At 34.0% G+C, this 23993-nt stretch overlaps 1 protein-coding gene across 1 annotated transcript in view; it reads left to right on the plus strand.

The window, feature by feature from the left end:
* Positions 1-2595: 2595 nt before the first annotated feature.
* Positions 2596-23993, plus strand: part of LOC123679733 (mucin-4) — a 30507-nt gene continuing 9109 nt past the window's right edge. Inside the window, exons 1-3 of the mRNA XM_045617177.1 lie at positions 2596-2753; positions 18507-21758; positions 21822-21974. Of these exons, the coding sequence (XP_045473133.1) occupies positions 2751-2753; positions 18507-21758; positions 21822-21974 (3408 nt within the window). The 5' untranslated portion in view covers positions 2596-2750. The remainder of the gene's footprint in view (positions 2754-18506; positions 21759-21821; positions 21975-23993) is intronic.

Below are 23993 nucleotides of genomic sequence, written 5' to 3' on the forward strand. Positions count from 1 at the left end.
AGGCTTTAAGCCTATGTGGGAGAAGGTAGAGGAAGTCGTTGACTCAAATATCAGTTTAACGCTGATAGACGTCCATAATTGCGATTTGGAAAAAAAATCTCATATGTTGTACTCACATTTCTGGAAAACGTCTTTTCATCGATTTTTAAGAACTTCAAAATATTTTATATCCATTAAATGAGGATAAAATGAAACTTTGAGACGGAATTGCATGTTATTCATTGGAAAATAGTTAGATAATTTCATCCCTTGACACTAACAATAATTTTCTTTGAACAGTTGCGTTGTTAGTAGGAATTCACGGCTTGGCTTTCAAGCTACTTGGCTTGACTCGACTTGAAATCAAGTCAAGTTTCTCAATCTCAAGTCAAGTATTTATTCATCAAGTACTTGAATCCCATCAAGCTACTTGATTTTTAGCAGTTTTATTGTGTAGTGTGACATCAATGAAAAAATGATGAAATGTGAAGAAACCGTGCAGAATTCGTTGAAATTAAAAAAGATTCAATATTGATAAAAGAAATAAACACTTGGCTATATGTGAAACGTGTAGTCATTTTTTCAATCCATTCTTCTAGGAATTCCGATTTCTTGGAAAAAGTAGAAAATGCCACCCTCCAATATTTGCCGCCCCTCTAGAGCCAATATACTTCGTCAATCGAATCAAACAAAGAGATTCTGAATTGTGTGAGTCAATGGTTTGCACACATTTAACTAGCATTGAACGTCAAGAAAACCGAATGCATAAAGCTTACATTGAAATAATGATGAAATAAAATTTAGCAGTTGTAACAAATTCTAGGGTGTTTTGTCGCATGCACAGCTTAAATAGGAGGAACACACAGACAGAATATGTCCTGAAGAGACTTTGCTCGGTCGATTTTTTAGTTTGAAAGTTGTTAAAGAACAAGTAGGTGAAAATATCCTCAAAATTATATACTATGCAAATGCACAATCAATAATGTCGTACGGTATTATTTGCTGGAGGAGCAATAACCTGAGATCAATCTTCATTGTGCGAGAAATAATAATGAGAAATATGTTTGAATTAGCATAAAGGGAATCTTGTAGAGGCATATTCAAGAAAAATAATATACCTACTGACTATTTATGGTCTCTATATATTTAGATTACTTTTGTTTTTTCATAAAAACCAACATCTTTATAGTTCCTACAAGATTACAAATAACTCTAGACGACTAGAACCATATTTTTACCCTGAACATTCGCTATCGCTAACTAAAAAACATCCATAGTATGCTGCATTGAAGTTGTTCAATGCTTTATCTAGAGCTTTGCACCTAATAAGTGCACATAAAGAATTTAAAAAGCTAGTATATAAGTTAATACTTGATTGTGAGCCTTACAATATGGAAGAATATTTTGATTTTTGTAATAGATAAATTTTTGTTATTCGTTGGTTTTTTATGAATTTTTTTTCAAGTTTTTTAAATTTGTGGATATTTAGTTATGCCTCTTGTATCAGTTTTTTTGATTTTTCAATATGCTTATATACAGGGTGTTTCCTAAACATGCGGCAAAAATTCAGGGGGTTGTTCCTTGGACTATTTTAAGCATGTTTTGTCCTTGGATGATTTTTGAAAAACCTCTTTGTTTCGAAGATACAGGGCGAACAACATTTCTCATATTTTTAAAATTAATAATAGTTTAAATAAAAATGCGTACCGCACTGTGTTTACTAAGTAGGTACAATTTATTTTTAAATTTGTTTAACAACATTCCAATTACTAAAAACGGCCAGTTTTTTGACTAAAAATTGCTAATACATCACAAAACGAATTCAAATGAAAACCGTGTTTAATCTGTATTCCTTTACCATCTGCACTTATCAATTTTTAGTCAAAAAACTGGCCGTTTTTAGTAATTGGAATGTTGTTAAACAAATTTAAAAATAAATTGTACCTACTTAGTAAACACAGTGCGGTACGCATTTTTATTTAAACTATTATTAATTTTAAAAATATGAAAAATGTTGTTCGCCCTGTCTCTTCGAAACAAAGAGGTTTTTCAAAAATCATCCAAGGACAAAACATGCTTAAAATAGTCCAAGGAACAACCCCCTGAATTTTTGCCGCATGTTTAGGAAACACCCTGTATATAGGGGTTATATTTGTATTTTGACCATTTTCGTAATTTTGTGATGTTAATGTGATAATTTGGGAAATAAAGTAGTCATTTTTCAAATCTTTAAACTACTTTCCTTATCAAATTTCTAGTTCTTTTCGTTCCGTTTTGTCATGTTTACGGTCGGACGGAAGGACAGACGTGAGTTTGAGGACGGATTCGTCATCAGTGAATAGAATCTTATCGTTAGAGTTAGAGAGGATTGTCGTCTCCAAATTCCAAAATCTGCGATCTGGAAGATGCAAAATGATTTCTAATTATTTGGTTCTACTCCTATCGACGCTGTATCTACTTTCTAAACAAACTTATAATTATTATCAGATCCTGTTGTTGTGTGAATTATATCCATTCCTGATCCTAATCGATCATTCTGCATCGCAAAATCGCATTTCCCTCGCCATCTCAACATATCCACACCCAACAAACTTCCAGCGTCTATAAGAACAATATCACTGCTGTAGCAAAGACTTTCTTCAAAGTTGAAGGAACGCGCCTCGTATCGTTTTAAGTTTCATAAGTAGATCGCGACAGGCAGTGACTGTGATGTGATATAGTGCAGTGGTGCAGCAGTATAGACGCACTCAGATCGTGGATTATTTTACGAAATGGTGAATATATACTTCAAACACATTCTAAACACTTTGATGAATTTGAGAAAAAAATTTTTTTCAATTGCACTCCTTTAGAACTTTCCAACATATTTAATCTATCATTTCGAATAGAAATAGGAGAAAATTTTTTGGATTAGGCAGAAGGTATCTACAGAAATGTACATATATCAAATAAAATAATTATGAACGAGACATTCGGACCTTTTCTTGAAAAAAAAATGTCCGAACCTGATGAACCCTAAAAGTATGGCGATACTATGTAGGTGGTTATTCATTAAAATCAATAAAAATGTTATCATTCATTTACTCCGCATATTCCCCAATGTTGATCGTCTTAGGCTATGGTAAATTTTTAAAACTAAAATTTTAAACTACATATTACTATTCAATCTTCTTTAATACTTCAATTCACATTCAATTGTGAAAGTTGCGAATATTTTCATATGATTTATGAGTTATGCTAAACCCACCTCAAAATTAAATGAATTATATAGTTCAGAGCCGTAACAGAATTAAGATATTACTGTTGCCTTTCATTGAGCAAAACTACCTGATTATTGAGAAATAGTTATTAAATATATATCGGCAATATTTTCATCAGAATGACTGAACGAAACCAACACTGAATATTATAGGTTAGAATCTGTTTGAAAATGATTATTCATTTATCAAACTTAATGCATCAATGAACAAAACTCAAATCTCGAATTTCTTATAACTAATTCTTGATATATATATCATTAAAAAAAAATATTTGGAAAAATTCTAAATCAGAAAAAAGTTTCCTTATTTTGAAATATTTCGCGAATTATAAATAACAACACATATATTTTCAAATCACTTCATGTGAAATCATCTGATAGCAGTTTCTCATCTCAAATATCAATAAAGTTTGTCCAAGTTTTCTATAATCGTAATTACTCATCCAGCTGAAGCATTAGTTAAAAAACAATTATCATTTTATGATGATATGATTATTTGAATTTCGATTTTTTATATTTTATTTGGAATTAATTTCCATCAAGTGAGGACAGAGTCCTCTTCTTCGTTTGTTTAATTCGAGTCAGTTGATGACTTGATTTTTTTAAATGTGTGCATACTTGATACCTAACCAATAGGGTGTCCTATTGATTTCTAATTATTTGGTCCTACCCTATCTGTACCTACCTACTAGTTCTTATGAGTACATTTTTCGAAACTTTTCAAGAATCTCACAATTACTCGTTAAGTTTAACAATATATCACCCTCAACCATCAACATTATGCACGTCGAGTTCACTTCTTCATCAATTAATATAATCTTTAGAATTAAGTAGATCGGTTTCCCATACCGGTAGGATCAGCAATCGTATGTACAAGCACTCATAGACTTTTTTCTGAAATCGTTCAAGTATGCTTTGTTTCTGAGAGCAAATTCACACCACAAAATACGCTAATCCAGTCTTCTGATCCGTTGCTATGTAACAAACTGCAACGGACTATTTGTTTTCGATCCGGAAAAATTTCTATTTCCTGCCTAGGCCGTCAAAATTTATCCTTGATGGTTTTTATATAGTTACACTTTAAACAGGGGGTAAATTCATGCTGAGAACGGACTCGCATCAAGAACATACACATATTTAATATCTTATTGGAAACATTTATGGAACGCTCATTATATCTACTTGGTAGTTTAGAGTTGTTGCAGTTTGTACAATTATGAAACAGGTTGATTTCTACCTGAAACGTCATTATTTTTCTCGCTAACCGCTCAGAATGTGTGCATTATTTTACATGAATAGTCAACGACATTGCTATTTTCCTCGGTAATAAATAGTCCTCTAGATTCTGTTAAATCTTCGATACATCTCTCTCTTTCTGAATATTTCATCAGCTATGTCCACTTCATTCCTCTTCATATTCTTCGGCTATCGTTGATGATTTCTATAACCAAAGCTTTTTCGAAGCAATCAATATTTCTCCTCATTGACCAAAATTATTGCAAATCACCGACATGTGCAATAGACAAAATGAAAAAAAATTTGCAACAATGTACGTAATCTTGTCAAATTTTTGTATCAACAATTACTTGCCTACAATATTTTCCATTTGAAAAACAGGCAACTTTCGAAATTTTTCGGACGGTATGCAACATATATTTTCTGTGAAGTTTCGTTTATTACAAATAATCTTGGCTGGGATATAATTCATCACGGCGACATACTTCGATAATGGCAAATATAAGCGGCCACCCGAAAAAAAACCGTACATAAATATCTAGGTATCTAGGTACCGTAGAGCGGTGTGACTTTGCACCACTTTTTATAGTTTTCTTGGTGTAACTTTTTCGTATTTTCGTGAAATGAGTCCTGTGCAAAGTATGTTAGAATCAGATGAAAAGGTGCACTTTTTTTTTCATTTTCAAAAATTTGGCGAAGTGACCCGCAAATCGTTGCGAGTTTGCCAATGCCTTAAAAATGCGTTTTTTGGCAATTTAAGTGCTGGCGGTATGTGTGCACTAATGCCCATATATATTTGGTTAATTTTATTCCAAAGAGTTATTCTGGGAATGTTGTACACTTCGGAAGCTGTCTGTATTGAAATGTTTTCATTTAGGACTGCATTGATTGCTCGGATTAGTGCTTTTTCCGTATAATCACTATATTTCCTTGCATCCAACTTCTTTTTGTATCGACGACCCATAATTGTGCCTCAAAATAAAACAGATGAAACATGACGTTTAATGAATGTAAAGTCAGCTGCTAAATATATTTCGATGAACCGTTCGCCATATTTTCTGCACAACTCCTAGTATTTCGCATATATACCCACGTTAAAAAATTACCCGCTCACATAACATACCGTAGCACATAATTCGAAGTACGCCAGACGATTGCGACGGTTGCAACATGTGGGTAAATAGTGTGGTTTAAGGTTCCGATTCGTGATTTCTGTAAGATATTGCCAACTTTACGAAAATAAAGTGAAACTTAAAATATTAGGCAGTTCGGCAAAGTCACCTCCGTTGGCAAAGTCACACCGCTCTACCGTAACGTTAAAGTTCTTAGATGCTTAATATTCACTGGGAAGTATCGAGTACTTTTGAATTTTTCGGTTTATTCATCATTCTGGCTTTTCGAAAGAGTACTTCTTCTTCTTCTTCTTCCTTATTCGAAAAAGTACGTAATTAGAAATATTCAGTTAAAATATCACAAAAGCACAGACAATATTCGATTATACACCGATTCACGAGACGTAATTCGCAAAACATCACGAGAGCGGAGCTCGAGTGGTGTTTCATAACTATAACCAAAGCACTGCATTTTGATAATTCAAAGACATTTCACTGAGCTTGACTTTTATTTTTGGCGAACGTCCAAGAATGTTACTATGGAAATATTATACCACGTCGTCAAGTAGTATCCACTTATCAATACGCCGTAACTATGGGAAATATACGGATTCTATTGGTTCATCACAACATGAGTTGTATAATCAGTAGTTATATCCCGGGTGCCTGCCAAATATTCGATAATTTGGCAAGCACCAGGACAAGTTATTTCCCGAAAAAAATTTCACCCAATTTCAATTGTCCAAATAATAACTGAATAAATAAAATATCTTTGACAATCATCCCGAATGTTTTCGATGGCTTAAAACGTTACAAAAATATGCACCTAAAGCACACGTGAAGATACCCCGGATATTTTCACACTGCATTGATATTCAAAAATATCGGTTCGTTGCTAAGTGATTTGTATCATAAGCGTTGATATGATTGGTTGAAATTTTTCAGAGGAATAGTGAAAAATATTGGTTCTTTGCTAAGTGATTTGTATCATATGCCTTAATATGATTGGTTGAAATTTTTTGAGGGGAATAGTCTGAAATATCAATTTTTTCTTTTATAATGTGTAGCTTTTGGCATGAGTAATTTGATCATAATGTAGATGCTTTCAATTTTCAACTCAGACAAATGGGAGAAGGATGCAATCATTTTATTTTCAGATCGGGATTCGTGTTTTTTCTGGGCAATAAAACATAAAACATTTGTGAGAGTATCCATATTTTTCCTTTTATTTATTGAGCAACAAATTCAAGATGACATTTGCAGCACCATTTAAAATTTTTATAAGTGTCTTCCAGCTCATCTGAACATCATCATCATCTCTATTTCGAATATAATGAGATATGTAGATATTAAACCTGAATGAGAAACGATAATCTGACTTTTGTTAGGCCGTAATTGAAAAGGAATGAAAATCATTAATTTATGATAATGTTGACTACAATTTCATAAAAAATGTAGGATGTAGGTATACCCCGTAGTAAAAGCCTATTTCTGAACTTTAACGTTTATTAGCTTAGCGCCAATCTACATTGTCTTCAAGATAGTATAGCTTCTTCTACTAGAACTAGATATTCGATGTACTTTCAGGCACCACAATTTTTTCCAACACTCTATAACAGTGAAAACTTCAAAAATTCCGAATGAATCAGAAATATTAAACGATTCCAAAAGTTTATTGTCATAACCATGTATTCCAGCAATGAATAGATGTTTGAGTTGAAAGTTATCCGTTACCATGAATTGTGTTTAATGCTTTAAATTAATGTAATCGATGTCTCAAACTATTGCAGTTGATGGGTTATAACTTCGACCGATACGATAATGGAGAAATTGAATGAATGCATGTTGCGTAAATTTCAGAACGATAGCATTTTCATTATGATGACCGATATTCCTTTCTCCTGCCAACGTACTCTTATATTAGATTCAAACGGACACAGTGGTCAATTAGACCGTGAAAAATCAAGAGTTCTAATGCGGTTCGAACTCTTTAAACCCGTTCAACTAAAACGTATAGAAACTTGACGCAGGTTAACCTAAGATGTGAAAATTGTTCATATCGTGAGAAATTAATCTAATCATTACGAATGTGGAAAGTAGATAATAGGAAAAATTGATCAGATAGAAACATCTTGTTCGTATTGACAAGATTCCAGAGTTAAAAGTTATGGAACTCGAAAAATACAACAAAATGTTGGGTAATTTTTTTCGATATATTTCTTGAATTTTGAATGTTTCTGGTTGAGCAATCGTAATAAAATTTTGCATGAAGCTGTAAATTGTTATTTCACATATAAATTCAGTATTCACCATTTCGTTTCGATCAAATTAGATGTTTTGATATTAACAATTTCAATCGCGGCATTTGATATATAAAACTTCTCTGGGAATTTCAAGTTTCTAGATCTGAGAGACGGATGAATCGAATTTGAGGACGAACTTACTATCAGTAAGTCGAACCTTATCTTTTGTGACTGCTACCCGCTGAAAAGTGCATTTCGATCGGTTCTGTAGTTTTGATATTATCAAGAAAATAAAATTTCGAACGGTCATATTACAAAATCACTTGTCGGTTTTTACCCTTCAAACCTGAAGTTGTCGATTTTCTATGTTTATCCGTTCGATAGTTAACGTTTTACGTTTGTACGGTCGAATGCACAGATTCGACGCTGAGGACTGATTCGTCATAGTGAGTCGAACCTTATCGTTTGAAACCATTTCTGGTTCGAAGAAAAAATTCGACAATTAAGGACATTGTGACGCAATTATTATGCGAGCGCTCCAAAAGACATAATAATTTATTTATTTATAGGTGTGTGAATAAGTCTTTCCCGTTTTTTTTCAAATTTTGAGCCTTTATTGTGAAAAAATGGTTACAAATGAATTATTGAAAGTATTGGCCATCGCTAGCTACAACTTTTCCCCATCTTTCTGGCAACATACGAATCCCGTTGCGAAAAAATTCCACCGGTTTGGCCTCTATCCAGTCATCCACCCATTTTTTGGCTTCCTCGTAGGAATGGAAGTGCTGGTCAGCCAGGCCATGCGTCATCGATCTGAAGAGATGGTAATCAGACGGAGCAATGTCTGGACTATACGGCGGGTGGGGTAGGACTTCCCATTTGAGCGTTTCTAAGTATGTTTTCACCGGCTGTGCAACATGTGGGCGAGCATTGTCATGTTGCAAAATAACTTTGTCGTGCCTGTCGGAGTATTGTGGCCGTTTTTCTCGCAGTGCGCGGCTCAAACGCATCAATTGTCGTCGATAGACCTCGCCTGTGATCCTTTCATTCGGTTTCAGAAGCTCATAGTAAACCACACCTAGCTGGTCCCACCATATACAGAGCATGAGCTTGGCGCCATGAATATTTGGCTTGGCCGTCGATGATGATGCATGGCCGGGTAGTCCCCATGGTTTTCTTCGCTTCTGATTATCGTAACGGATCCACTTCTCATCGCCAGTCACGATACGATGCAGAAAACCCTTTCTTTTATGTCGCTGAAGCAGCTGTTCGCAAGTGAAAAAACGCCGTTCGACGTCTCTCAGCTTCAGTTCGTACGGCACCCAATTTCCTTGCTTTTGGATCATTCCCATGGCTTTCAAACGCTTGGAAATGGTTGTTCGGTCAACTCCCAATGCTTCAGCAAGTTCTTCTTGCGTTTGACACTAATCTTCATCAAGCAAAGTCGCCAATTCTTGATCTTCAAAGATTTGCGGCAGCCCGGAACGCTCCTTGTCTTCCACGTCGAAATCGCCACTTTTGAAGCGTTGAAACCATCCGCGAACACTTGAATCATCGACACAACCTTCTCCATAAGCTTCCTGAAGCAACCGATGCGCCTCGGCAGCAGATTTCTTCAAATTGAACCAATAAAGTGAAACTTCCCGCAAATGACGTCGAATCGGCTCAAATTTCGACATTTTCACGATTTCAAAAATTTATGATGCGAAAAAATTTCAACTAATGTGTTAGTGTGGAATTGTTGACAGATGAATAAGCTTTGATTATGACATATGTAACCATTAAATACTCGCACAGTATTGGTGGCGCCATCTCTTACAAAAAACGGGAAAGACTTATTCACACACCGATAGAAGAAAAGAGGTTCATCAATCTTAAATTACTGACAATTTAATTTATTAATTTTAATTATTTAGGAATTGATTCAACTGATACTATACAAATAATTTTTAATATAGTTCTACTTACCCACTAACTCTTTTTTTAACTGTCTCTCATTGGAAGACATCTTATAGTCCAGTAGACAAATACAAAAAAGGTGGGGTCTGCTGATGGAAAAAATTCCGAATTTAATGAAACTTCTACGGGGGTGTTGTGGGAAGACTCTGTCAAGTTATTCAACACGAGGACCCTATGCTTACTCGAGGAGTGCAGAAGAACTTCAACATTTCCGGACTTTTTTCAGTTTTCTGATCATAACCTCTAAACTAGGTAGTTTTTGAGCAAAACATTCATTTCAAAAGTTGTAGAGTATTAAATTCTCTACAATTTTGTATCCACAAACTTTTTCGTAATCATTATATCAATTGAGATACAGTCGATCAAAATTATAGTCCAGTAGACATAAACATAAATATAGGCTCTTAGTCAAAGCCTATTTTTCAATATGTCGATATTGATGAGGAATCACTAAAATTACCATAAAACGGCTGGTAATTGAAGTTATGGGGTAAAAACCTTTGTTGAGAAAATTTTTTTGAGAAAATTCCTATAATTTTGATTTGCTCCATCTCGGTTGATAGAAGGTTTAGCAAAAAGTTTTGGAAAACGAAATCAAAAATTAATACAAACCATATGATGTTACATATTTTTGAAATCAGGAAAAATTAAGCTTCAAAAAATGGAACAGAAATCTAGTCTTCCATTTGAAAAAAACCTAACTTTAGGTCATAGCTTCGTAATTAAAGACCTTTTCGAAAAGTTAAGCACGCCACTGGATTCTACGTAAAAAAGTGCCTATAAAATGTTTTAATTTCAGAGCTCTATCATCAATAATAGCGGAGATATAAATGTTTTTAGATATCGTCATTTTTCCAATTTCCGCTTATAACTCGAAAACAAAAAAAGGTGATCAAAAATGAATACTACCCTTGTTACTTTCTCAGAAAAAGAGACCGAGAATAGGGTATCAGATTTTGTCTATCTCCTCTGGTTTAAAAGTTGTAGTGCTAAAACATCGAAATTTGCCCACCCTGTACATATCTACTGGACTATTACCTTACTGATACAATTTGACGTATATTTTAAAGTGAATAACGAATTGATCGCAATGACGAGATAAATATTAGCTCATTTCCTAACCGATTTGACAATAATGAAAGGTTTGGCTACACAGAATGAGGCCATTCTATATTTCAGAGAAAGGGATATTTCGGCATATTAAATAGTATAGTCATGTCGATGTATGGAAATGGGAAAAATGAATCTCCTAGATTAAATTCTCCGAAAACTTTAAAACATATTAAAACTTAATTCATCACCATAAAATAAATGTAGTAGATATAATGCAACTTAGGGATGCAAAATATACAATATTTTTATATTTATAATGTATTAGAAATGGGGAACGCATTTTTATTATCCAAGTGCAGGGAAAAACATATATTTTCCTCAAGAAGAGTTTTAACTACTGAAAATAATAAATCAAAATGTGTTAGTTATTGAGAGCGCGATATCGAATCGTAGCTTAAGTAATCTGAACTAATTTTACCTAGCCTTACAGATGAATTATTATAACCTACAGTTTCAACAGTATTAGGTTTGAAATATAGCTAATAAAGTAGCAACAAATAATGTACCAGAAAATAATATTAAAATTTTCAACACATTTTGCCGGAGCGCCAAATTCTATGGTAGCAAATCAGACAATAAATCAAGTCATCACAAGATATTATTTTTTTCAATTGAAAATAGCACTGTTTCTATAGTAAAATAAAGAAATTGCAAAGCACCAATTTGATTGAAATCGTTTCACCGCGATAGCCTATTAGACATTTATGGAAAACTATCATAAATATTCAATACAAACTGCGTCTGTTACCATATTTTAGATTTTTCACTTACTCAGAAAGAGGGGGTCTTTTTCATAATTCATTATTTTTGTTTTTTTTTCTGTTTCGTTTTCACTTTGGGTGACCTTGAGTTGTTCCTGCTGTGGACTCGCTGCTTCCTAGATATGCGTACCCCGGTGTGGCTTGTCGCTGTTATTTGTGGAATTTACCTTCGTTAGATGAAATTGGCGTGTGTACGGGGAGCATCCATTTTTCAGGTTTCAATATACTGTATATGTCAGCAGTATGACTGGTTGGATATCTACAACGCTATTTTATTCCGTGCTGGTATAACCTATCCTCCATTCTGTTTGTTATCCGCGGCTCTTTTGTTTGTTAATCACCGGCTATAGGCCCAGCCGTTGTGAAAAGTATCCATGTTGAACCCTTTTAACCAGTACGTTTTTATTGTTTCTAATGGTGCTGATAACGTCTTGTTTAAAATGTAATGTAGCTTTTAAGGAGGGCACCGATGTAATGTTGAGATGTGATGGCTGCTGTGGACATATACATGCTTCCTGCTCCGAACTTTTGAAGTGTTTCAACTTACGCTTAAACGTCAAAAGACATGTGGATAACCTTTGTCACGAATCGGAAACAGGGACAGATTCATCTGATTTTGCAGCTGATTCACGATTAAATTAATCATAAATGAGATACGTGAACTCAAACATTGGATATTGATTTGGGTCAATCTCTCCTGAGAGAGTGTGATGTTGCTGAACAAAATGTGAAGCCAAACAGAATTGGCAGATTTGATCCCACCAAGGACACAAGAACTCGTCCTTGAAAGTACGTTTGTCATCTCCTGCTTTGGTTCCTGTTATATTGCGCAGATTGACAACTTAGTTCGAGAAGATTTACATCACTCCGGATAGAACTCTCCACCAGATGAAATTTCACAGACCTGTAGAGGCTGAACTGGATAATCGATTGTAGTACACCATACTTACCATACACCAGTTACGCCTCCTAAAGAACTTTCTTCCTCTTGCAATAAGAAATTCCCTATTTTATTAATTGTTACTGCTCATAATTCACTATGCGGATGTGTCATATTTGGGACTGACATCGCAGCAGCTCAGCAAGTTCGAGCGATTGCAGAGCGCCGGCATAAGATTCGTGTATGGTTTAAGAAAGTTCGACCGTTAGTAGTTTTCGTCAGGAATTCAAATTGCTAACAATAAAGCAACGCCGTTATTGACGCCTGTTATTGTTGGGCTTGAAAGTTATGAGAAATCGTGATCGTAAATATGTCTGCCAGGGTCTCCTGGGTCTGGGTGGTGAGTTTCATAATACTAGAGCCCATTCCGATACCACCACATGGGACTAGTATTATGTCCAACATTTCTCGATGAGGTTTTGGAGTTTTTTCGTCATAGTGGTTGCTGACAAACCATTGTGCATTCACGGCTCGTCTCTGGATAGTATTCTGCACGACTTGAGGTTCCGCCAGGTTTTAAGGCTTTTCGGATAAGTTTTCAAAAAGCCTTAAAAAACAAGATTTGAAAAACAAGACTTGAAACCACAATAATGTTCGCTATAAACAGAACTTTGGAAAGGTTCAATAAAGTGATACCGAAAGTTGACATTGACTTAGATTAATTAGTTGCTTACTATTAATCATTATTCACTAGTTGATTATGTTGGAAGATCGAAAGATAAATTCAAGGAGAAATCGAAAAGCAATTCTGGATTTGAGGAGTATTGAAATGAAGAAATAAGAGCTACAACAAGAACTGTTCCTGCTGACGAAACTCGAGTGGGACATGTTGATTTGAGTGGGAGGAAAAACTTAAGGGTAGGGTCTCATCTTGTAGTTATTTGTCATCTGCCAATGAATGTAAGAAGTGTTACAAGAATCTTTCCGCGAAATTCCTTTTTTATTGGAATTTAAAAAGCACGATTCTAAAAAAAATAGGGGCAGTAAAGCCTATCTAGCTCGATCAGAGCATTCCCCAAAAACACTCCATGAGATAAGTTATTTCATCAGAAGCGAAAGAAGTTCAGTACAAGTTTTTCTTACATAGGTAGGGTCGCCATTAAACATTTCAATATTAACATCTCCTCCACTACAGTTGGTAAAGAAAACCTTGTATTTTTACTTTTTAAAAGAGTTTCTGTGTGGAAACCGGAACTGTTTCTGTGAAAGCAGTTGATGAAAATTTATCATTTGAAAAATAGGGGTCGGTGATATGAGATCTTTTTGGTAAAGGTCTTTGGCCCAAAATATTTTGGTACAGTAAATCAGAATTAAACAAACCACATGATAAAATATCTCCAGTTAGTACATCTAAATTGAAACATGTAAACAGCAAAAAAATGTACTTCCTATGGATCCTAAAATGGAAGAAGCAGAAAAACCATTATGGGAATGTGATGAAACGGAAAAGGAAAAATTATGAAAGAGAAGAAACATTATAAACATAGCAAATTTGGAAGTGAATCCAAAAAATTGCTCGTTCATATTAATCATCTATCTACATGATACTCAGAGTCAGACAGAGGATTTGAAGAGGTTTCTGAACAATCATTTCAGTGAGACAGAATATGAAGAACGTTGTATCGAAACATCCAGAATTTTATACAGCCTTCATAAATCAATAGGGGAAAGTGGGGCTGGAAGTTCCCGGTGTAAGTCGTTCCGATGGAAATAACTTTGTTATCGAAAAAAGATAGCAAGACATACAGTCCATTCAGGAATTATTGACATCCCGGGTGGCTTTGGAAAATCGAAATTAAGTTGGTACTGGCTCATTCAGTAACATTTTGAATTGCAGATTTCGGGTTGGCATTGGAAATGTCATTGACAGGAGGTTAGATTTCAGTTTGTTTGTGTTATTGGTTTTGATCGGAGAAATTTTGAAACTTAAAAGTTGTATCAATTTCAAACAAACACTGATTAGTTTATTTGAGTATTTCTCACAGTACTGTTTGAAAAAAGAAGAAGGCAAGTTATTATAGCCTGGATTATTAGTGGAAGAAAACCTGTGCAATACGATTTCACCTTCAAAGAATCATTGAATGATTAATCAATCAAAGACAACATTACATGAACTTATTGGTTACAAGTTCAAAACAGTTAATAAAAGGAAAATTCTTATTGATAAACAGAAAAATATAATAATAAGTTGAGAACGATTTTATGGTGAATACAGAGAATATTTGCAACAAAATGTGAAATTCATTTATCTGGAGGAAACTTGGTTATTTGAAAATGCCAGCATTATTCAACAGTGGACTCTAGAAGGTAAACAAAATGTTTTTCGAGTATATTAAAGGGTAAAAGTAAAAGGAGCACTATTTTGAATACTGGATATTTGGATTTTTACCTGGATGTTTTGTTTTGACAGTGGTGATCACGAGGATTATATAAATCTTATAGAGAGAATTATTTTATTATTGGATTGCTAAACAAAGTCTTGGCATTGCATCTATAGTTTATTTATATTCTATATTGAAATTAAGTATTGTTATATCTGTTTTTTGTTCTTCAATGAGTAATCCAAAAATCTAATAAATTCCAATTGCTTTATAGAATTTTTACTGAGTATTTAATCGAATAATATATTCAGAAGAGTAACTTCAAGAATTTCTTCACCTCTTACCCACTTGAAGATAATAATAGAATGCAATAAAATTTTAAAATGCACAAATTAAAAATAATTTCATGCAAAAATGCTTTTAGTGAGTGAGTTAAAGCTGTTATGGGCAAAATAATTTATGTAATTTAATAGAAACTAGTATAAAAGCATTTCAATAAAAAACAGAAAACTCGAGTACAAATAGTACCTATATTTTTCATACAAGTTAAATCAATCATTCATGTCATGAACAGTTTCAATAAATAGTGACTTCAGATAGTAATTTACACATCGGCTGATAAATTGGTTCCAATTTTGAAAGTTACAGTACAACTGTGATGTCAAAATTTTTCATATACTAAATGGATTCTTTGAATTTTATTTCTGTCTTATTATGATATGGCTCTTCCATTCACTAAGCTACACTATTTAAATTTATCAACCAGTTTTTTCTGTTTTCTTCACCAGTTTAGACACCACAGTTAAAATGATCCATAAGAGTTATTTGATAAGAATTTTGCAAGCAGGTTTGTATCCAGTGTCCATCAGTAATGCAACAATTTTTAAAGAGCCTTTGGTGAAAAGGAATATGCATATTTTAATGATCTTCAATGGGATCTTTCATGGGCGACTCTTAAATGAATAGATATCTCTTCGTTGGATTTCCTTGAAATGAGATAGCATTTCACCATATTTTTACGTTATATAATCTGAATTTCAATTTATGAAATCATGACTGTATGCATCCCTTCGTAATTTCGAAAATTCAGGATATTTCGGATACAAAAATGATGAAAATAATTTAAACTGGTTATTTCTATGATGAACCATAGCAATTTTTAGTGATATTTTTGTAACCAGAAATAAAGCCTCGACTAGACGTTCATGGCCTACTTCGATGTCAATAATTCCTGAATGGACTGTACAAAATATGCTTCTAAAGCACCAAGTGGAGCGCCAATTTGGCAGTAATTTTTATTACTCTGGTGACGGTGGTTGAGTGGCTGTGTGCACGTGCTCTCGTGCTCTCGAAACGTCACGTAAGTGTCAGTTTTCATGTTTGAACTATTTGGTCTATCTTTGTCAATTATGAACCCATTCATGCGGGGCTGGTTGTTCCGTTGAAAAACTTACCCCAATCGACTTTCAGTCGTATCTAAAATTCTCATGACACTTTTTTTTTCATTCTAAGTATGCGAAACTACAAGACAGAGAGAGGTAAGACCTCCTAGACAATTGTTACGTCAAGCTTTCCCTGCTGTGACCAACGACGGAAAATCTGTTAAAACTGTGGCAAGAGAAATTGAATTTTCCGCATGACATTACATTGACTTCTAGAAAATGACGTTTACGACAGACATGCCAGAAAAAATGGATTGGCTAAAGAACAGGCAGAGAAAAAGACAAACTGATGAAGGCACTACAAGGACTGGAACAGAAAAAACAAAGATACAAGAAAAGTGAATGGTAAAAGCAAGGAGGAAAGTGAAGAAAAATATCAGGATTAGGAAGGGGCAAAACGCAAGATACCGAGAGTGACAGCGGTAATGATTTGGAATGGTATCTACTGCCTAATTTCTTATAATTCAAATTAAAATTGTCGACCAAGAGAACAATGGATTGTGGATAGAATGTACTATGTGTAAAAATTGGGCTCCTACCAAATATTTAGATGGAAATGATAAAGTCACTCTTATGTGTATATCTTAATTATTATGAGTCAGATGAAGAGAAAAGTGATGAATAAGATTGCTGATGAATCAAAATGGAGATTGTCAAAGTTAATCACGATTGATAAAAAAAGACTGCTGATTGATAATTAGACTTAATTAACCTGAATAAAAAGTTTATATGGAAGTTACTAGTTATGTTTTTATTTTTAAAGTATATTTACACATTAGATGAGATTTTAAGATTTTATGTACCTACTTTAATTTTATTTTAAATAAATGAAAAAATTCATACAAACCAATACTTTGTTGTTGTTTTTTAGTTTAGTTCTGCATAAAATGAACTTAACATACACAAGTTAATAAAAATGTTCGATACAACCTTTATTATTTCAACAAAATTTTGTCAGAATCTGAGAGGAACAATTTGACCCACAGGTGGAACAACTCGCCCCAAAGCGGGCGGGTTTGAATGTATAGCTCCGAAAAATTACAAACATTTGCTTCTGTAAAAAAAAAACTATTTAGATATCAGTAAAAACGACTATAACATTTCCAAAAACGATGAATATCCGTTCGATATTATCCCAAGTTGAAAATGAAATCCTTCATTATCATGATAAAAATTCGTGTTATTTAAAAATCGGAATGTCCAGCCCCACTCTCCTATATGATTCTGAATTTCATCTTAAAAGTTGTCCCCGTCAAATCAAAAATTGTCTTGTTGAGTTTTTTTCGGAATAAATTGATTTCGTTTATAAAAGTTTAATGAGTCTTCTTGATAAAGGATATTTAATATAATTCAAATAATTTGACAACTTTGTGTCTAATCCTTCACAATAATATATCTGTATGATATATTTAGTTTATTTTTGTCTTGGAATATATTCCAATTCTAAAAATGACAATTTTTGGTTGATTATCAAATTTGTCATTTTTAGAATTGAAATATATTCCAAGACAAAAATAAACTAAATATATCATACAGATATATTATTGTGAAGGATTAGACACAAAGTTGTCAAATTATTTGATTTATGATTTCGTTTATTATCGCGTCTGTTTTGTTTACAAAAAACCTTTTTAAAGCAAACCCAGAGAATATTAAGATGATTATGTATTCATTACATCATTTCGAAAAGTTTGAAAAAAGCACATTTTATTTGCAGAAGCGCCATGATCAGTCACACTTTTCCTATGCCTAGAATATGCTACCAATTAAATCACAATTACTGAAAGTACAATATTCATGAAGAGAGTTAACAAATCGAATACATAACTGAATGAATTGGAACAGGTTTCAGAATGTTTTACAATCATTCCTCATGATATGTTTACAATTCCAATGTTACCTAATAAGTAGATCAACGACATTTCATTATTTCATCATTTTGATGTAAAAACTGAACCAAACTACTACCTTGAATAAGAAATAACGGCTCAAACAAAAAAATGACAAATTGTTGTTTTTGGTCCTTCCAGTGTGAAAAATTATATGAATATTTTAAAATACAGTCCGTTCAGATATTTTCGTCAACTTTCATTTTCCGGTTAAGTATAATTTTAATGAATACTGATAATCTTGTTTTTCAGGTTTTCTACAAATTATGGTTAATATTCGTTATCTGCTGCATATTACTTGCCTTGACCACATGTGAAGACAATGATCCTGCCCTCGACACCAGCGATTGGATTCCAATAGTACCAGATAATACCAAAGCAAAGGCTAGAGAAAACACATCATCTGATAGAATATTGAATATAGACTCATCAGGCGATGAATTTTTGGTTGATGAAAAATTGGCAGTAAAAAAATCCTACAATGCGCCATATAAACTAAGAAAAAACTCTCATATCAAAAGATCACCGAATCAGAGAACAAGAATTAAATTGGAGCAACCTTATAGATACGAAAACATTCTTTCACCTCCGCCGAAACAACAACTCAGAGCTTTTCAACAGAAGAGTCCATACCAACAATCATTTGACTTTCAACCTCAATATCAGTTGAACCTTCCAAAGCCTAGTCATATTGTTACTCAAGATGCTTACCAACAGTTTCCTCTTCCTTCGAATCCCTCAATTTACAACCCAACGAACCTTCAAAATATACCCAAATATTCGTCTGCTCAACTCGGAATACAATATCAGCAGCCTAATATTGTTCATCAAGTAACTCTCTCCAATGATAGCATTTTCCAACAATCTGCTCCTGGCTCTATAAAGCAGGGATTATTTGAAAACACTCTAAGCAAGAATGTCAATCAGAACATTGAGGCCTCTACCCAATTACCCCCAGTAATTAAAGATACTGTACAGTTGTTGTACGTGCCTCTAGAACAACTTCAACAAAAACAAGGTATAAATTCGGGTATTTTAGACGAAGCTTTCAAATCACTGCAACAACAAAAACTTGTAGCTCGACCTCCAACGATTGATTCAAAGTCCGAACAGCCTGAGTCAGCCAAATTATTTACACAACAGGGTTTCTCTCAACACAATGTGAAACAACAACAACAGTATTCTATAAAACATGATCAACCAATAACAAAAGGGAATGAAGAAAATAGACAACAACAATATTATGTCATTCAAAACGCACCTCTACAGAATCAAGGAGAGGAACCACGGTATTACGAGTTACTTTCAAAGAATCGCGGTGAGTTAATTCTCCAAAACAATCCTAGAATTGTGGAGGTGTCCAATAAACAAGAGTACCAAGTACAAGCTGAAAAACAACATATTGTCGAATTAACATCTCCACAACCAATATCTAGTCATCTGAAAAACCAGGAGGGGCAATTTAGGGAAACCAAAATTCAAAATACACGGAATAACTTATACAACAAAGAACCTATCGAGGAACAATCATTCATTGTCCAGAATCAAGTGTCACAACCTTTTCCAGTAGAATCTTCAAAACTTCAATCATCATATAGTGTCCAAAACCAATATGAAAAACCTATCAATAATAATTACTATCACAGTGATTTCAAAACTACTGATCAGCAACTGGGTCTTTCGAGCATTCATAAGGATATTTCACAACAAAATTTGAAAGTAAAAGATTCACAGAAGCATATCCAGCAAGGCAAATCTATCGATTTCAAAGAAAAAAATATTTCCCACCCACCGAAAACTAGAAAACCTCATCAGCCTCCCTTAGCTGTTTATATGGAAGGAAACTCGGCAGCTGATGTAGAAGCTGTTTTAGGAACACTAAAAAACGCAAAATCAATTGCCGTTCAAGATCAATTCCGACCAAATTCACCCCAAGTTTTTATAGGTCCCTCAAATCTAATTGTACCTGAAGGTTTTGCTAAATTTCCTTTGCCGTATCTTTCAAACCTTGACAATAATAGAATTCAGAGGAAGGCTCAACAATTTCCATTTTTTGTTGCTCCTATCAACTATAAAGAACCAGAAGGTTATTCCAAAATTCCTCTACCATCCCCACATATAGGCTCTGTTGTTATTTCGCAATTCAATCAAAAGCAGATTCCGAATTATAGAGATAATAGACCAGTAGCAATAACAAATTATAAATTTGTGAACCCTGCATTCGAATCTGTTATAGAAAATAATTCAAACTTCGATGAGAATTTGAATGCTTATAGTTTAGATAACGGCAACCCTAGAGATAATACGCAAAAATACTTGAAAGAAAAAACTCTACTTCAACAGATAACAGGGTTCTCCGGATCCGACTTTCCTCAACAACAATATAATGCAGAAGAAATACTTAATGGATTCAATCGAGAACAAGAAACGTTTTCCCTTAAACCTCACTCAAATCAGGGTCAGTATTTGGAGGAAGTATATCAAAAACCAGAATCAGGTACCATTGAGGAAATACATCAGGAAACCCCACCCGAAATCGTTTCTCCTTCCCCTAATAAACATATAACACGAAAAGAACGAGTCAGGGGTAGTAAGAAAAGTAGTAAAAATCGAGAAGAAACAAGTATTCCTGAAAATTCTGAAAAAAAAACTGAGGCCAAAGTCTTAAATTCTGAAAATATAATTCCTGAAATTCCAACCCCAAATATCGTTCAGGCTCCAGAAAAAGTAGAGATATCATCCCAAAACCCCGTAAATCAAGATTTCTTCAATAGATTCTCTTCAAATAATAATTTCAATTTCAATTACGTCTCCTCTACTCCTGGCTACGCTATACCAACTCAAAATATCTTTGATGAATCACCAGCTAACGTAAGAAAACTCATTCCCAATACCAATAATAATTCACCTGATGGAAGTAATTCTCAAGCAATAGATGCTCAATTCGAGCAATCTATTCAGAGTTTACAAAAAAATAAAAATAAAGACATTCCTCATCAAGAAGAAGAGAGGATACATATATACAATCAATATGAGCAATTCGAACTTCCTCCACAATTAACAGATATCAATCCAAATTTACCTGGTCTAATTAACGGGTTGCAGCACCAAAATCAATTTACCACTCTAAGGAATGAAACAGAATTACCTATTTCGACAACTCCATCAGTTACCACCCAATATTCAATTAGAACAACAGATTTGATAACACCAACTTCTACTACAACCAAACGTCCAAGGGGAAGAGGAAGAAGTAGATTCAATATGAGAACCACTACTTCAGCTCCGTATAGAAGATCTTGTGGAGACAGAAGAAGACCTTGCAAAACAAGCGTTCCATCTACTAGTGAAACAACATCTGATAAGTCTTTTAGTACTAATAAGTATCAACCAATAGAAAATCAAAGGATAAAGCCTAGAACAAGACTGCAAAATACAATGACAGATAGGGTTGCTGATGGAAGTATCGAATCGACTTCTCCTTCCCAGCAATTTTTGCAACCTGTAAGTAGAGAATGTCTTTACCCCAAAAGCAATCTTAACCTAAACTATTTCATTATATTGCAGAGCGCTGTTATCAACGAAAATTCTGAGTTGAAAGATAATGATCAAAGAACAAAAACCATTGGATTTGTTGAACAATACCAAATACAAAAGGTAACCAAACCTGATGAACTATCACTACAGGAGAAAGAACACTCAACATTACGGCAAATTCCTGTAAGTAATGGTTTTTATATTGAAATATAATAATCGGTGGTTTCAAAATTTTGTTGATATAAGAACAATAGAAGTAGAACTTAATAAAAAGTTTTCCAATTTGTGTTTTCTAAGATTGAGACAGAATTGAGCTGTTTTCATTGCATTATCTATACAAAATGCTGTCACAATAGACCATTCCTTCACGATCTTTCTCTATTGGTGTTTCATGAAAAAATGAAATTGTTATCTTATAATTGAATGAAATGCTCAGAAAAAGTTAGGGATTGTTTTCTAAAAATGCATAATTTTTTCAATTTTATACAGGGTGTCCCGGGAAGAATGCGACAAACGGATACCATGAATGAAGGTCATCATGGAGGTCTCGTATCGAAAGGTTTCAATCGCCTGAGTGCCTTCGTTTGGGATATACAGGGTGATGTTCATCGTATGAGTGAAATTTCACAGTTCAATAACTCTTTAACTAATCGACCGAATCATTTCAAATTTTGGAGTTTTGTCGCCCTTTACTATCCCTTTTCTTCAATATTTCTGAAATCGAGTAAATCAGAACCGGACTAGGAAAATTTCAGCTTTTTCCTATTTTCGTAAATATTGGATTACCCTGCAAGTGAACATTAGAATTTTTTTCCGTTTCCGTAACGACAAAGAATTGATTAATAATAAAAATTCTTAATCTCTGCTTGGCACTTGCTATTTCACTAGGAAAATGAAACTCGGCTAAAGTCTTCTTTGGTTGACGAAATATATATGTGCAAAGTTTCTTCCCGATCGGGTGAAAATCTTCAGAGATTTAGGCCATTTTGTGTAAAATTCAATTATTGCATTTTCTATGGTCTTTATTTCACAAGGAAAATGAAACTTGGCTGAAGTCCTCTTTGGGTGACGAAATATATAAATGTGCAAAGTTTCGTCCCGATCGGGTGAAAATCTTCAGAGATTTAGGCCATTTTGTGTCAAAATTCAGTTATTGCATTTCCTATCGTCTTTATTTCACTAGGAAAATGAAACTCGGCTAAAGTCTTCTTTGGTTGACGAAATATATATGTGCAAAGTTTCTTCCCGATCGGGTGAAAATCTTCAGAGATTTAGGCCATTTTGTGTAAAATTCAATTATTGCATTTTCAATGGTCTTTATTTCACTAGGAAAATGAAACTCGGCTAAAGTCTTCGTCGGGTGACGAAATATCAATGTGCAAAGTTTCGTCCCGATCGGGTGAAAATCTTCAGAGATTTAGGCCATTTTGTGTCCAAATTCAGTTATTGCATTTTCTTTGGTCTTTATTTCACTAGGAAAATGAAACTTGGCTAAAGTCTCTGTTGGTGACGAAATATAAATGTGCAAAGTTTCGTTCTGATCGGGTGAAAATCTTCAGAGATTTAGGCCATTTTGTGTCAAAATTCAGTTATTGGATTTTCTTTGGTCTTTATTTAACTAGGAAAATGAAACTCGGATAAAGTCTCCGTGTGGTGACGAAATATAAATGTGCAAAGTTTCGTCCTGATCGGGTGAAAATCTTCAGAGATTTAGGCCATTTTGTGTCAAAATTCAGTTATTGCATTTTCTATGGTCTTTATTGCACTAGGAAAATGAAACTCGGCTAAAGTCTTCTTTGGTTGACGAAATATATATGTGCAAAGTTTCGTCCCGATCGGGTGAAAATCTTCAGAGATTTAGGCCATTTTGTGTCAAAATTCAATTATTGCATTTTCTATGGTCTTTATTTCACTAGGAAAATGAAACTCGGCTAATGGCTTCGTCGGGTGACGAAATATAAATGTGCGAAGTTTCGTCCCGATCGGGTGAGAATCTTCAGAGATTCAGGCCATTTTGTGTCAAAATTCAGTTATTGCATTTTCTATGGTCTTTATTTCACTAGGAAAATGAAACTCGGCTAAAGTCTTCGTCGGGTGACGAAATATCAATGTGCAAAGTTTCGTCCCGATCGGGTGAAAATCTTCAGAGATTTAGGCCATTTTGTGTCCAAATTCAGTTATTGCATTTTCTTTGGTCTTTAT

This window comes from Harmonia axyridis, chromosome 1 (genome assembly GCF_914767665.1).
Source record: "Harmonia axyridis chromosome 1, icHarAxyr1.1, whole genome shotgun sequence".
NCBI classification, from domain to species: Eukaryota; Metazoa; Arthropoda; class Insecta; order Coleoptera; family Coccinellidae; genus Harmonia; species Harmonia axyridis.